We start from the raw sequence: 14265 nt of genomic DNA, 5'->3' as shown, positions 1-14265 counted from the left end.
TAAAATAATTATGCTATTAAAAAATGATATAGTTTTGTTATTTACTCCTACGTGTGTTTCTTCTTTTATTACGTTTATAAAGTTACGAAGAATTTCAAACAATACAAAATAAAAAATTGAATTTCCAAATTTATCAAATACAGCTAACGCTTGTTTAAACTCCAGTGTATATTACGTAATATTATTTCGCCTAAATTCAGATGAGCTTGTCCTCTATGCGCTAGATCTATTCTTTTTCCTTATCGAGCAGCTAGAAAATATTCCCGTGGCAGCCTCCTTTCCGCTAGAATTACAATGCAAATTCCCGATTTATTATAATTTAGATGAGCTCTACCATAGTCGAACTAATCGTATCTCCACAAACTTCTAATTTTAATATAACTATCGACACTGTGTTTACCTGAGTAAATGATCGAAAGCCCTTTTGTCCACGTGTTGTAATCTCAACACAGGTGGAGGATCGCTTGGTGCAGGCGCTAAAGGACCGAGGAGCATAGCACGGAAACATTCCGATTTCTCGGCGAGTCGTTGCCTTCCTACGCAGTAGGTCCACGTGTCTCCGGGTCGACCAACCTAAATGCGATATGTACATACAGTACCAGACATTAAAAAGAAGAGAAGAAATTTTTCTCATTGTGTTTCAGGATCACGCGAACCAATACAGGTTTCGTAAATGAGAGAAATGAATTCAGGAGATGCGTGATAAGCAGAATGCGTATATTTATGTGAATTCATATTTTTACGAACAGAATGTAAAAGATGAAACCTGCAGAGAAATTTGTTTTACCTACTAAATATCATAATATTTCATAATATTTCATAATATTTGTTACATAGTGATAAGCGTTCGATTTTTCTGACTAGTTCCGTTTCTTTCGTAATGATTTCTGCCGCTTGTTATAGTTTTCTTAACAGCGTTCTTTATCTTTCAGATACGAAATTTCTGTGTTGAAGTCTCATATTCGGTTCTCTATTCAAATTAGAGAACGAGAGGATTGAGCGACTTTGTAGATCTTTAAAATTATTGTGTAACGTATATGATTGAATGGAAGTGTGATGCAAATGATAAAATTCTGTAATACGAGAAAAATGAATGAAATTTTACGATATGAGGCTTTAGATGTTTTGAAAGATTAAAACAGGTTATTATACACGCATATACACATTAAACACTGAGAAAATTTTTAGATAAGACATTCTGTACAATTTTAATATAGACAAAATCCTTTAGATAAAAGTATAATACTTACGCCACGCGTAATCTGTTTCTCGAATGTAACGTAATTTCTAAAAGGAATAGAAAATAGAATCTTAAACAAGCTATAACGTTATAGAAATCATTTAGTGCAACAGTTATCGAATCAACTTCTTCGATACCCTTTTTTCTATTGATTAACAAACATCAACGGATAGTATCGTACACGCGCAAACAAAATGTCTTCTTTTCTGTTTAAATCCGATATAAGCAAAAAGGTATTACACTGAGGTTACCGCAGTTTATGCAATTCAAATCAAAACGCCATTTGATAGACGATTAAAAAAGTAGATCGATAAGATGTTGATAAAAGGATACGTAAGCATAGAAAATGTGAATACGCGCTATTCATACATCATTCAATACACACAATTCATGAAATCATGAAAGGTATGGAGAACTTTTTCGTTTTATTCCTTTTTTTATTTTTATTTTTTTTACCTCAAGAATCACCATGTTACGAATCGAAGATTCCGTCGATCCATTTCCCTCGGTCCCGATAAGAGGAACTTGAGCCATGTCTTCCGTCGAGTTTCGAAGGATCGTAAGTTCTTTCAACGAATCCCACGCGATTACGGGTAGGATTATAATCCTGGAGTAGATTCGAATCCTAACACCCTCCTGAATCTTTTGTCGTGTCCTTTCAGACTCGGTGCGAGCGCATCGTGAGCTGTCGTCTGCAACAAAACACACAAGAAACTCGATACTCCAGGGGTCAGGTTGCAAAACCTGAATTAAAATTTCTAATTTCCTTGTTTTGAAATATTTGAAAGTATAGCAGGGAATTACGTTGCAAAGATTATATCGGTAGTAAAGTACAATTGGTCTTTAGATGTTCTTTTAATACAAAGGAAGCTATGACTTTGTTCGACTAATGTTTATTCTTTGTTAGGAAAATGTTACGCAACATTTTTTAAACTCGTACAGCATTGTTCTTTAAAGTAGTAATCTTTCAATTGTTTTTCGAAAATCAAAAATGTCTTATAGAATTTATGTGATTTTAATATTTATTTTATAGATATTTCGTTCAAGACTCTAATTAAATTTTATCGTTAAATTTATTATTTATTCTTTACCGGTTTGGATCAACATTTTTTTATGCAACATTATAAAATAATAATAATGTAATATATACTATGTAGTATATTATAAATATTATAATTGTAATTATAATAATTGTAATATTAATAATTGTAATAATTGTAATATTGTGTCGTGCAGTTAGATATTATAAAACTAGATATCAAACAGTTTAATTTTATACACGCTATTATTACTTTAACTATGGGAAATACGAACAATCTTCTTTAATATTGATATTTATGGAAATTTTAATATCGGTATATTTTTTTTTTTAATGATGTTACGTATTTCTATTATTACTGCCTATTATTTACACGTTAAAGTGTGCATTTAAACAATAACAATTAGAGTACAATTCCAACATAAATTCATAGACGTAACATTTTACGACTGCAAACCTTGGCATAGAAATTTCGAAATATTACGGGTTTTCAAGCTTTTCCTTCTTAATTTTATACAATTCGGAATGCAAAAGCTACAATCCTTTCAAGGTGCGAATTTCAATAAAACGATAATATGCGATAGGCTTATGTCGCAACGATGCGTAACCAGAAACAGATAATAGTTATATTTATTTTTATGATACCTTCGATGAATCGTTTATTCGAATATCACATATTTCGCCAACTAGACCAAGAATCAATGAGTGCTATTTTTATTTTTTCACGCTTTTATCAAGCAACTCGATGATGTTTTGCTATGTAGACACGAAAAAATCTAGCAGTATCTAAACCATACAAGAGTTTGGCAACGTTCACCGTAGATAGCATTTTATGTTTGATTACCTCTTGATTCTTTTTCATTGAGATAATGAACAGTACTTATATTCCTGATTGAAATAGCGAGGAAGAAAATTATATCCTGTGACTTATAAAAATGAAAAATCAAGTTCTCAACAATGCTTAAGTGATTTTTATATTACACGTTTAAAAATGAGAATTGTCAAAGCATAGAAAGAAGGATATGTAAAATTTGTTACATTTTAAGTAAAGAAAAGTTACAGTATGCTGTGAGTTTAGTAGACTGTTATGTCGAAAGCTGACAAAATTTTATGTGTGTTCTTCATACGTTCGACGAAATTATTTCTTTAGACGAAATATTTTGTCTGAAAGCCAGAAGAGCATCCTGTTCTTATTGTAAACGTGCAATGGCAAACAAATTCATGAACTGGTAATGTTCTTACATGAAATTTCTACTGTACGAGATTCGTGCCGTTAAATTTCTCTGTAATAGACATTATAATTATACCAATTGGCTTAGCGACAGGATTTCTTAATATCAATTCATTACGATTTAATATTGTTCAAAAGAAACGTGGAAACTAAGTTAAGTAACTTTTTACGATAGTGAAGATACGATGTTAACTTTCTACATATCTGTTGACCGCAATTCTTATATTTTAGTTCTTCGTGAAAAGAAGCGTTGCTTAGGAACAATTGGTGCCTATTTATCGATGTAACAAGCATAGAATTTCGATGGCCGAGTAACGCAAAGATAAAAATTCTATGTTACATTCGTTAAACGAGCGTCAGAAAAATGTGCATCTTACCATCGTTGCATACGACTGTCATGTTGATGACGCGGTTCGCAAAGTTGTTTTCTTTTGTCAGGTTCAGTTTTTAGGAATGTAAGGAGCAACTCTTAAAAAATATCAACACTCAACATATTCTTCACTGTTTACTTTCTGAAATTATGTTATCCTTTACTGTTTGTCTTATAATTTTACCAATGGAATTTATCGTCTGGAATAACAATAAAAGGAAAAATATTGTCGAAGTATTTAAATAATGAGATCGTCCGATAAAAAATATTACTTTCACCACACTATTTATCTATTTACTTTATATTGCTTTTATATTTAAACGATACTCCGGAAAAAACACACGCTGTATGAAATTCTTACTTTTCACTATTTTTACTCTTCGATACACTAATCGTCTATTATCCGCGTGTTACGTCATCCAAACGAAAGAAATTTCTCAATTAACGCAACGAGTCTCTGAAATTCCAAAAATCCTATATCTTCACGATAAAAACAATATTCGATTACGATTCATATTTTCACGCATCTTCACGCAAGGATCTACCAAACAAACTTTCTTCGAAGAAACTTCACTGTCATACTTTTATCTTTTAAGTTAAGATCTGTTTTCTTGTTCTGCCGACAAATCGATTCGATCGAAACAAAGTGGACACGGCAACCCTTTCAGAGCGAACAACCTCGCTCGACTGACAGATCGATCAGACTCGTGCGGCTGCAATGAATGAGTCAGTCTACGGGGGGGATTCGTTTTAAAATGCAAATGTATGCGGTTACGTTTTATCGACTGCAACGACAATTACTTATAAACAACGGATAAAGGTCTCAGGCACCGTGGAATGTCTCGAGTCCGTGACACCGTCTTATCGATACGTCGAACATCGATGGGGAAAAGAAAGCCGATTGGTTTGCTTCGTACCGTCGGAAAGGATGTTACTGCTATGGGAATTTTATTTGGCTTGCGAGATAACTGGATTATGGATTTTTATGCGTTTAGAGGAAATCTGCAGAAGTGCAGAAAGACATAGATATGCACATCATGTGCAAGAACTATACGAGATATTCAGAGTATAGCGCTTATAATATTCAATGGATGAAATAAATTTCTATTCGGATTCCGTTTGTTCGATTAACCGTTTGCACTTCGAATTTTATTACAATTTCGTTAGCAACAGCTCCCAAGTGTTTTTAAGTGTTTTATTTGAAATTTACTTTAACTAAAAAGTAAGACAATTTAAGTAAATAAAGGAAGAAACAAATTCACTTAAATACTAGTTTTATTCACACTATTGTTGTATTTTGTAATTTTTAAGTGTGTGATATATCTTGAAACAATTTCCAGGATGCAGTCCTGGTTTTCTTTCACAAATAAGGTGGGACACGACAAAGGAGCTCCTGAGATAAAAATTGACGTCGAGTCACACTCGACATAGGAATGCAAAGGATTAAGTTGAGAGAAGTCAAAATGCGAATTTGCATAAAAGGTAACTGGTAACAAGCTAAGTAGATTCGGACTTTTAATTCTTTCTCTATGGCATGGAAGATACGACACCGAAGGTAATTTTGAAAGCTGCAGATGAGGATAGTTTTTATATATAGATATGTAAATATTTTTTATAATTATTCATATATTGTGATAACTATTTTTATGATTATTGCATTACATAAAACGAATCTACTACGTTCTTAGCAAATAATTTTGGCCGATATTTGTGGCCGCATAAAGAGATGTTCTCATGATCTTGAAGGAAATGAAGTTTGAGAAATCTTTTTATAAGTAATTAGAAAATGAAAAGTTTGGGGTGTTCCGGATGTTGATGTAATTTCTAGTTTTACTTTTCAATATTTTTAAAAACAAAAAAGTTACAAAATGGTGAAGTTATTTAATATATCTGGAATACCTTCTGTTACTTTTGAATAACTGATCGCCATTCCCAAAAATTGGGACATTTGAAATAAAAAATCATTTTTATACCTTTACCAAATACAAATATATCCTATTTTCTTTTATATGATTTCATAAGTATTATATATTTGTGTAACATTATTTTGGGTTGATTGCATTATATAAATTTCTCGTGAATTCTTTTTCGTGAATAAGTAGTTACCATTAGCTAAGATACTATCACTGATAGAAAGTATCTCGTGAACAAACTCGTGGAATACATTTTTATTGTGCCTTAAAGAAACACTTTATCGATACTTCGAAGCATTGAAAACTGCTTTGGTCAGCAATTTGATGCATACGGCATTGTTTTATACTATACTTATATTGCCATAGAACTCACAAGTTATAAATTTATAAATTTACTTACAAATTATAGTTAAAAATTATTTACTATGTAAGTTTTACATTGTTTAATATTTAACATCCTACTCGTATATTTACAATGATCAATTAAAACGTAAAAAAGTGATTCCGTCAGCAATATCAATTTTGATGTAATAGAATTTGCAACTAGCAAAAGTGCTGGGAGAAATATTTATGATTTAACAGTTTAAACGTTTGGTTTAAAAAATAACGCATTCATATTATTTCAGTATTATAGTATTTTCAGTAGGAAATATTTCCATGTCATTTTTTATCGGTTTCTTTTTACATATTTCGTTAAAAAAGAAAGAATAAAATACACAGTATTGCCAAAAATACAATCGGATCATTGTTCAATTTTGACATGACACATCAGAGGTCTCACTATACTTTTATGTTCCATCATGTTCCATTTTTCCTTCTCTCTTTTTTCTCTTTCCTTTGTTGTATGTCGAACAAAACGTGATTGACAGAAGTCTTGAGGCTGTGTTAATATAGTTTTGCATTTGAAACGGATAATTAGCACGCGTTAATTGATTGCAATTCCCGAGACGTGCACGAGTAATTTCATTTTGAAGGCCGGGACCAAGGTTACACCATAGTTATACAAGTAGAATGAAACTTGGAGGACGATACTAATTTATCTACGAAATGTCTTTTTACGATTTTGATTTTTATTTGAATAAAATACTATTTTGGTTAATTATAATCAGAATTATTAGATACAATCGATGAATCAGAGTGATATTGATATTAGTATTTATTTTTCTTATTAATTGTAAAAGGAAAGAAACTTATTAAAAATAAAATATAGGAATTCACATTTTGATTGCAATTAAAAGATAGTTAGATTTGTTATGTATTAAAGGAAATTACCATTCTCCGTGTCTTGAAAAAGATCTCTGATCATTTCAATGTCATTGTCACGTAAATTTTTCTTCGTAATAATCATAATGATGAAAGATAAAGAAGCTTGAGACACGAGAGATTCACGAAGAATTCGGATAGTGTGCGAACGCTACTAAAATTCTTCGTTGCTTGTGAATCACGGTTTCGTTAAAATTAGAGCTAGCAGAGGCAAGAACCCAGAGGGACGTTGGCCACCGGGGTCAAATAATTTTAGTAAAAATCTGTCTTGCCCCAAAAATATCATTCACATGGCGGTAAGCCTAACCTTGAGAATCCGGGCGCCAATGAACCCTTAAATTATTCAGGCTAATCTTAATCCGAGAGTATAAACACACAGCTACGATAGCGTGTTTCTTTCTGAATTAAAACAAAATTTATGTTACTTTTTTCTAAAATAAAGAAATTATGTTACTAAAAATTTTATTATTATTTTCTTTTCTTTTTGTAATTTCAAAATATATCCGAAGAAATAATTTATTTATTCGTTCATTTGATATAAATTACATAGAATGATATATTTATGAATAATTTTAGACGTGTTTATCGATTAAAAAATATGATTCTAAAAAGATTTTAAACAATGGAAGAAGAAATAAGCATGTATACGGATTGGATAAACTACTTGTATCAGATTATGTATACACGGTCCGCTACAACCGATGTACACGTGGTGAATTTGTTGAATAAAATTTTGCGTAACAACGCTGTTGAATTTAACACGATCCATGTGTAAACGGATAATTAAGCTAAACGAGCTCCAACGCGACCTTTTAATTCAATTGAGATTAATTTCTTTGTTTCATACGCGTCTATATTACCATAAGATACACGAATGTAGTGCAAAATTAATCGTGTTGAAAATAACGTGGCAAAATTATATAAAATGAACATTGAAAATGAATTTTCTTTTTCGATTCTCACTTACATTATTTACATAATAGTATCTATATGAAATATAAAAAAAAAACTATAGTATTTTATAATTATAATCTTTATAAGTTATAAGCTCGTGTATGATTTGATATACTGAGCAAATAATATAATTATAATAATTATAATTAATATACGAAATAAGTAATATAATAGGAAAGTTGAAAAACTTTCCAAGTATAAAACATTCGTTTTCTATAGTTATACTTTCTTAGAATTGTAACTCTATGAATATATGTAATATATCTGATAAATTATAATTTTTATAAATTATAAATTCACTATTTTCTAATCGTTTCAAACTATGCGTCAGATGATATAGTATCGAGTAAGTGTTGGAGACGGGTGTAAAAAGAAAAAATCTCAGTTCATGTTTCTAATCCGATGCACGTATTAATTTCTCACGGTTGCATTAACTAGATTCACGCATGTCGATCAGCATATATTGTGAATAATAATGAGTACTGTCTGTGTTTTCAAAGACGTAATTCATTTTTATACCGGTCGTATGTATCACCTTCTGCGACTATCGATTCCAGCACTTCATTGATGTTGACTCGTCGATAATATAATTACTTGCGATATTATGCGTATCATTTAATTCGTGTTAGTTTTAACCAAAGAATAAGCGAATTAAATTTTAGAGAAGAAGTTGTGAACTATTTAAAAATTACATTTAATTTATTCCAATATATATGCTTAATATATTTTATTAGATTAAATAATTGTATATTTTATATGCAAAGCGACATCGAATTTTTCCTGTTATGATTTATATGTATTTCATAACTTTCCCATTTATTTTATTTAGTAATATACAAAACGAAAAGAGAAGATAAAATTTATTTGGAATTAAAAGCTTTTAAATATGGTGTTCAACATTTTCTATTAGAAAGAGACTGTCCGAAATGAACGTATATAGTTTCAATAATCATGAAATTTATTTTGATAATATTGTTCATACATCTACTGTTGCAGTATCGTCACTCGAATGCTCAGTCAATAATAGATATAACTGTCAATAATAGCGATTGAGACTCCACTGATAGTATTTGCTCAATTAAGAACAAATGTAAACTTATCACTTCTCATAACGAAAAGAATAATTGAACTACTTAAGTTGAAAATATATAAGGAAGCAACTTCTAAAATACTTGATAATTCTTTGATAATAGAATTAATTTAATGAGATACTTCTAAATAATAAATTTCTTAAGTATAGAAAAATATTTTGAAAGGTTTACTCGTTTAATAAATCTTTATGTCAGCATAAGGAAACAATTTTTCTTATTATTAATGTATCTTTCCTTATGAAATACACACTTTTGTATACCTTCTTTTTTTCCCTAGATACCAACAAAAAAAGAAAGAATAATCAAAGCTGAAATTCATGCTGGCTAATTATGAATCTGAAGAGAAAAAGCAGAACCGTAAATATAATTAATGTGGTGTTTTACAAGATATATTTCGACATTTCTCTTCGTAGGCGTATGCAACGAATGTGGCCTCGAAGTCTGCGGTATACAATATACATATTGTCTCTCGTTATTACGTGTCCTATACTCTCGTCGAGCAACCTATCACAGTAAATGACAAAAAGTGGTGCGTGAATTTGTATGATAAAAACGTTACGTTGCAACATCTCGTATGGTGAACAGAATGGCAGAAAAAATGGTAAAAAGTAGATGGAATAATTGGACTCTGAACGAAGAAAACAACCTGAAACCCGATTTTATGACTCCAAAAAAGGCTTGTTTCTTACTTCAGAAATGTTTTAGAAGCATCATGAGCTAACAAAAGAAATGTCATATGATGTTTAGTCATATGAAATCAAAAATTTATATCTGCGTATCTCTGATAAAAAGAAATATTTAATAGACATGATAATATAGAATATTTAAGAATAGTTAATAAAATTAACATTTTTCATCCATAAAATTTCTCGTATATAGAAAAGTATATTACACGATTCAGGTATCAAACGAATAAGAGCCATACGTCATGTTAGAAAAATTAACATATTTTCTTCTTTATAATGCAATAAAATATAATTTTGAACAGAATACCCATGAGCTTTTAATATTTCTGACAAATTATTTCTTGTTATATAAAGTATGTAAAACTTACAAAAAGAATATTTCTGGTAGCATTAAATATTAGAAATGAATGCTATAATATTTATAAATATTGTATATTGCATATTTTATTCCAAGTAGATTTAGCGAATGGAGATATTAAAAAGAGAAAAATGAACTTCATGTTGGATTTTTATTTCAAATTTTTGTCGCCTATTTACTCTTCCTGTGCTATCTCGTTCTGTCAATGACCGTTCAGTTACAAAGAGAAAAAGAAGTTTCCTTGAATTCTGGCCTGGTTTTCAGATCAAAAGATCGTTCAATAAGTCTTTTTCGTATTTACGCTAATCAGGATATCAAACGTTTTGTAAAAACTTCATTTTTAAAATGGAATTCGATTTTACCTTCGTCAAAATTTACATATTAATATTTACACAGATATCGATACTATAGGAAAAATGTGAATTTTGTTTCAAACATAATTTGCAATTAAATATCTTCTTATTATTTGTTTATGATATCTTTTACTTATTTTCATTGAACAACATCATCGGTAATCGTGCGTTACAACATAGTTTTTCGTTCTGTTCTCTTTCTAATGTTTGGCAAAATGTAGGAATAGAAAAATAACGATGACACTACGCAGGTACATAGCTTTAAAACAAAATGCCAATGTCAATCATGGTCGCGGCACATATTTACAAGTTTACAGAGAAAATTAGCGACAACGAACGATAAATCCGACGAAGAGTAGTTAGAGTAATAGTCTATTTACTTATGTAACATCATGTGGAACAATAAGAGGTGAATCTTCGATATTATCTTGAAATTTATCGTAATAAGGAGTAGAATGAGATGAAATAATCTTTCAATGATGTAATGTTATTGAAGAATTTCTCGTATCCATTGAAATTGACGTGTTATTTTAGTTTAATGTCATCATAGTTGAAAAATATAATTTCGATTTAAACATTATCGATGTTTAGAAGAGACAGAAAATAAGAAATACAAGAAAGAGTAATACAATATTTATGATAAGATATTTTTTGAGCTTAAACAAAGAAAAATTGTAATGAAATAGTAATGATGTTAATAATAGATGCTGATATTAATAGCAATATTAGGAACGAAAAATATTACAACAAAATGTTTTGCATTCATTAAGATCCTATTATTTATATTATTAGATTTCTAAATTAATTTTATATTTTCGTTAAAACAGTTACACTGAATATCGAGTAACTTCGAGGTATAAAGTAATAAAACTTAAATTTGGACTGCATCTTTACTAAAAAAAAAAAAAAAAAACAAAACTTCCAGAAATAAATCTTTTATTAGAAGGTTTGTACTAAAAGAAGGATAATGAAATCAAACGTGGGAATTTTCGATATATAATCTTTTTAAGGAGGAGAATACGTCGACTTTGTTATTCACAATTGAATCAATTAGATCAAAAGAACTCGAAGGGCTTTATTTGATTTTCGCCCGCATATAATTCCCTTTCCTTACGTCCAGAGGCAATCTATGACCCACATAACACTGCAGAAATTAACGATCGCAAATACATTCTAATTTTGTCTAATCGTCGTCAACTTCTATTACTATTCAATCATAATATCGATAATTATTACACGACAAAGATGCGTCGCGTTTATAACAAAGCTTAATTTCAACTTCAAGCTTAACTTCGATTCTTCAGTAAGAATTAGTAAACACAAACTTCTACACGTATAATGTTCCCATACTTTCGCATCTGACAGAGTGTTGCGACAGTGAAAAACTAAGCTTTATTTAACCCTTCAACGTTCTTTGAGTCGCACTCGACCCAATCGTATCTTCTACCTTTAATAAACTGAAGTTTCCGGGAAAGATGAAATGATTCTTACTGCTGTTTAATTTTCTGCTACGCATCCTGTGAGAATATTATACGTTCGTTTGTTTGTTAAAACAAGTACGCGATTTAGATATAAAAATTTAAAGATCGCAGCAGGATTAAGTAATCACTACAAAAAAATTGTAAAGTTAGGGGTCAACATTTTCCTTTTACGCTTAACGAAAGAAAAACGACGTATCTTTAACTCGAGAGGTGCGCTTACAGAAGGTTAAAAAGAACTTGAAGGGAAAAGAACCTAACGACAGGTATTTAGTTCTAGAAACATAATTCTCGCTGAAGAGTGGGAAGAAACAATAAAAATTCCAAGCTGTTCATTGGTTCCGAACGTTCCAGTGTATCAACGTGAAAAAGTGGAACCTAACGATGAATTATACTATGATCTCGAGTGTCACGCAGCTTTCGGTATCACCTTTTTGTCTGTGCTCATTCGTCATGCTCTACTAGCGTCGATGGTAAAAGCCGAACGCGATGACAGTATCGCATGAAAGCGAAAAATGTAGGTAAGAAACGAAGAAAAGGATGAATGGAAAAAAACGGCGCGGCGGATCGAAATAAGAACGTGCGAGTGGTCGACTCGTAGAGCCTTGAAACCATAATCAACGTCTCGTACGCAGAATGGTTTTCGTCAAGACTTGGGGATCGCGCTTTAGTTGTACACGCGTCACTTCCTTTTTTTAACGTGAAAAAAGAAACGGAAGTTTATACATGGTATCCGTCACTCATGCACATACGAATTTATTTGTTACGGATAGCTTCCGCATATGTATGAAAATTAATCTACTTTTCTAAAAACGGGACCTACGTAGATTTGATTAGATTCAAATATTTTCATTCAGCTTTGAATATTTTTGCATATTGTGTTCGTTCGTTTAAATTGTCCGTAAACGTATAAAAATCCACAGTCATAATTATAAATGATGAGTTTCATGATATCGTAACTTATTGGGTTGACAACTAAGTGATTGCAGATTTTGTTATTACCGCCTAATGGCAAAATCCGTAATCACTTAATTGCCAACACGATAGGATAAAGATAGTGAAGTAAGAAAATTGTAAGTGTTTCGAGAATTAATTAAGAATGAACTAATCTTTTGGTGCAATTGATAATAAACGTAAAGGATAATGATATGTTTTCACGTGATATTGTAATAGTTATATGTGCACCATTATTGTTTTATTTAGTTACTTTAGTTTAGTAGAAATATCATTTTGTACACTCTTTCTGGGAAACGTAATACTTTAGATGTTTAGATTACTTTGTTTCTCTACTGAAAAAGTATTCAAATTTTAACAACTTTTATTTTTATTCCTATACGAGTCTTTTTTTTAGAAACAGAGTTGATTAATTTCATATCTGGTAAGTTTTTACGAATAGACTGTTTCATATAATCGACAGAAGAACAAAAAAGCGCAAGATTAACGAAAGAAATTTTACAAGTAAATTTTACAAATTACAAATCATCCGATTATCCTAATAAAATTTCTCAAACGACAAATGACTAAATAAACTTCCACGAGTTTGTTTATAAAAGATACCGTTTATAACACCGTCGTCTTATGAGCAACTTGTGCTCAACAAATTTTCGAATCTAATTTAATTTATTCTAATGCAATTTAAAAGAAATTAATTTATATATATATATATATATATTTCATCGGTTGAAACAACATAATTAAGTAATCAATACAACTTTATTTACACCGTATGGACTAAGTAAAATGTAATGACATACATGAAAAACTATAATTTAGTTATACGTTAGAGAAAACAACGCAAGAGAAACTCTTTGATTGCATTGTAGTTATTTTCTTGTACCCAAGTCGCGTCATACTGCTCGGAGAAGAATATGTAACATATTATTGGATTCTTTCGAAACAATGGACAAGCATTAGCTGTCAAAGAAGAATGTGAAGAGGGTAAGAGCTGGAACATGTAACGAGAGCATAACTTACGACAGGGTGAAGCGGAATTATCTGTTTCGTATTTCCTCGACCGTATTGACGATGACCAAAGTCTAAACTAGTCGATGATCGTCGATAACGAGAGAAAGTCAATGATATAGGGACTTTGTTTGGTCCTTTAGGAGCAACGCGAAGAAAATCTCGCGTGTCTAAGAGAATTCTAAATTTAACGAAATAAGACAATTGGATAACAACGTTCGAGACACCTTGGAGCAAGAAAGATGATATAAATAAAACAAATTAATAAATTATATTATCCTTTGTATAATATATCTTCAAAAGCGTTGTATAAAGCGAATAAATATT

The 14265-nt window shown here is 30.6% G+C and overlaps 1 protein-coding gene across 3 annotated transcripts in view; it reads right to left on the bottom strand.

The window, feature by feature from the left end:
• axed (BTB/POZ domain-containing protein axundead) overlaps positions 1-14265 on the bottom strand; it is a 41088-nt gene that overhangs the window by 7372 nt on the left and 19451 nt on the right. For 2 of the 3 annotated variants that reach the window (XM_069113785.1, XM_069113777.1), the window contains 2 exons: positions 1697-1932; positions 401-573 (listed from right to left, as the gene is read on the bottom strand). In XM_069113785.1, the coding sequence (XP_068969886.1) occupies positions 401-573; positions 1697-1932 (409 nt within the window). Of the gene's footprint in view, positions 1-400; positions 574-1696; positions 1933-3887; positions 3942-14265 lie in introns of those variants that run through there. The other variant, XM_069113793.1, reaches the window with a different exon arrangement.

This window comes from Bombus flavifrons, chromosome 1, assembly GCF_040668555.2.
Source record: "Bombus flavifrons isolate JBK064 chromosome 1, iyBomFlav1_principal, whole genome shotgun sequence".
Lineage (NCBI taxonomy): Eukaryota > Metazoa > Arthropoda > Insecta > Hymenoptera > Apidae > Bombus > Bombus flavifrons.
Note: the sequence above shows the minus strand (reverse complement) of the source record. Positions and strands in the feature narration are given on the sequence as shown.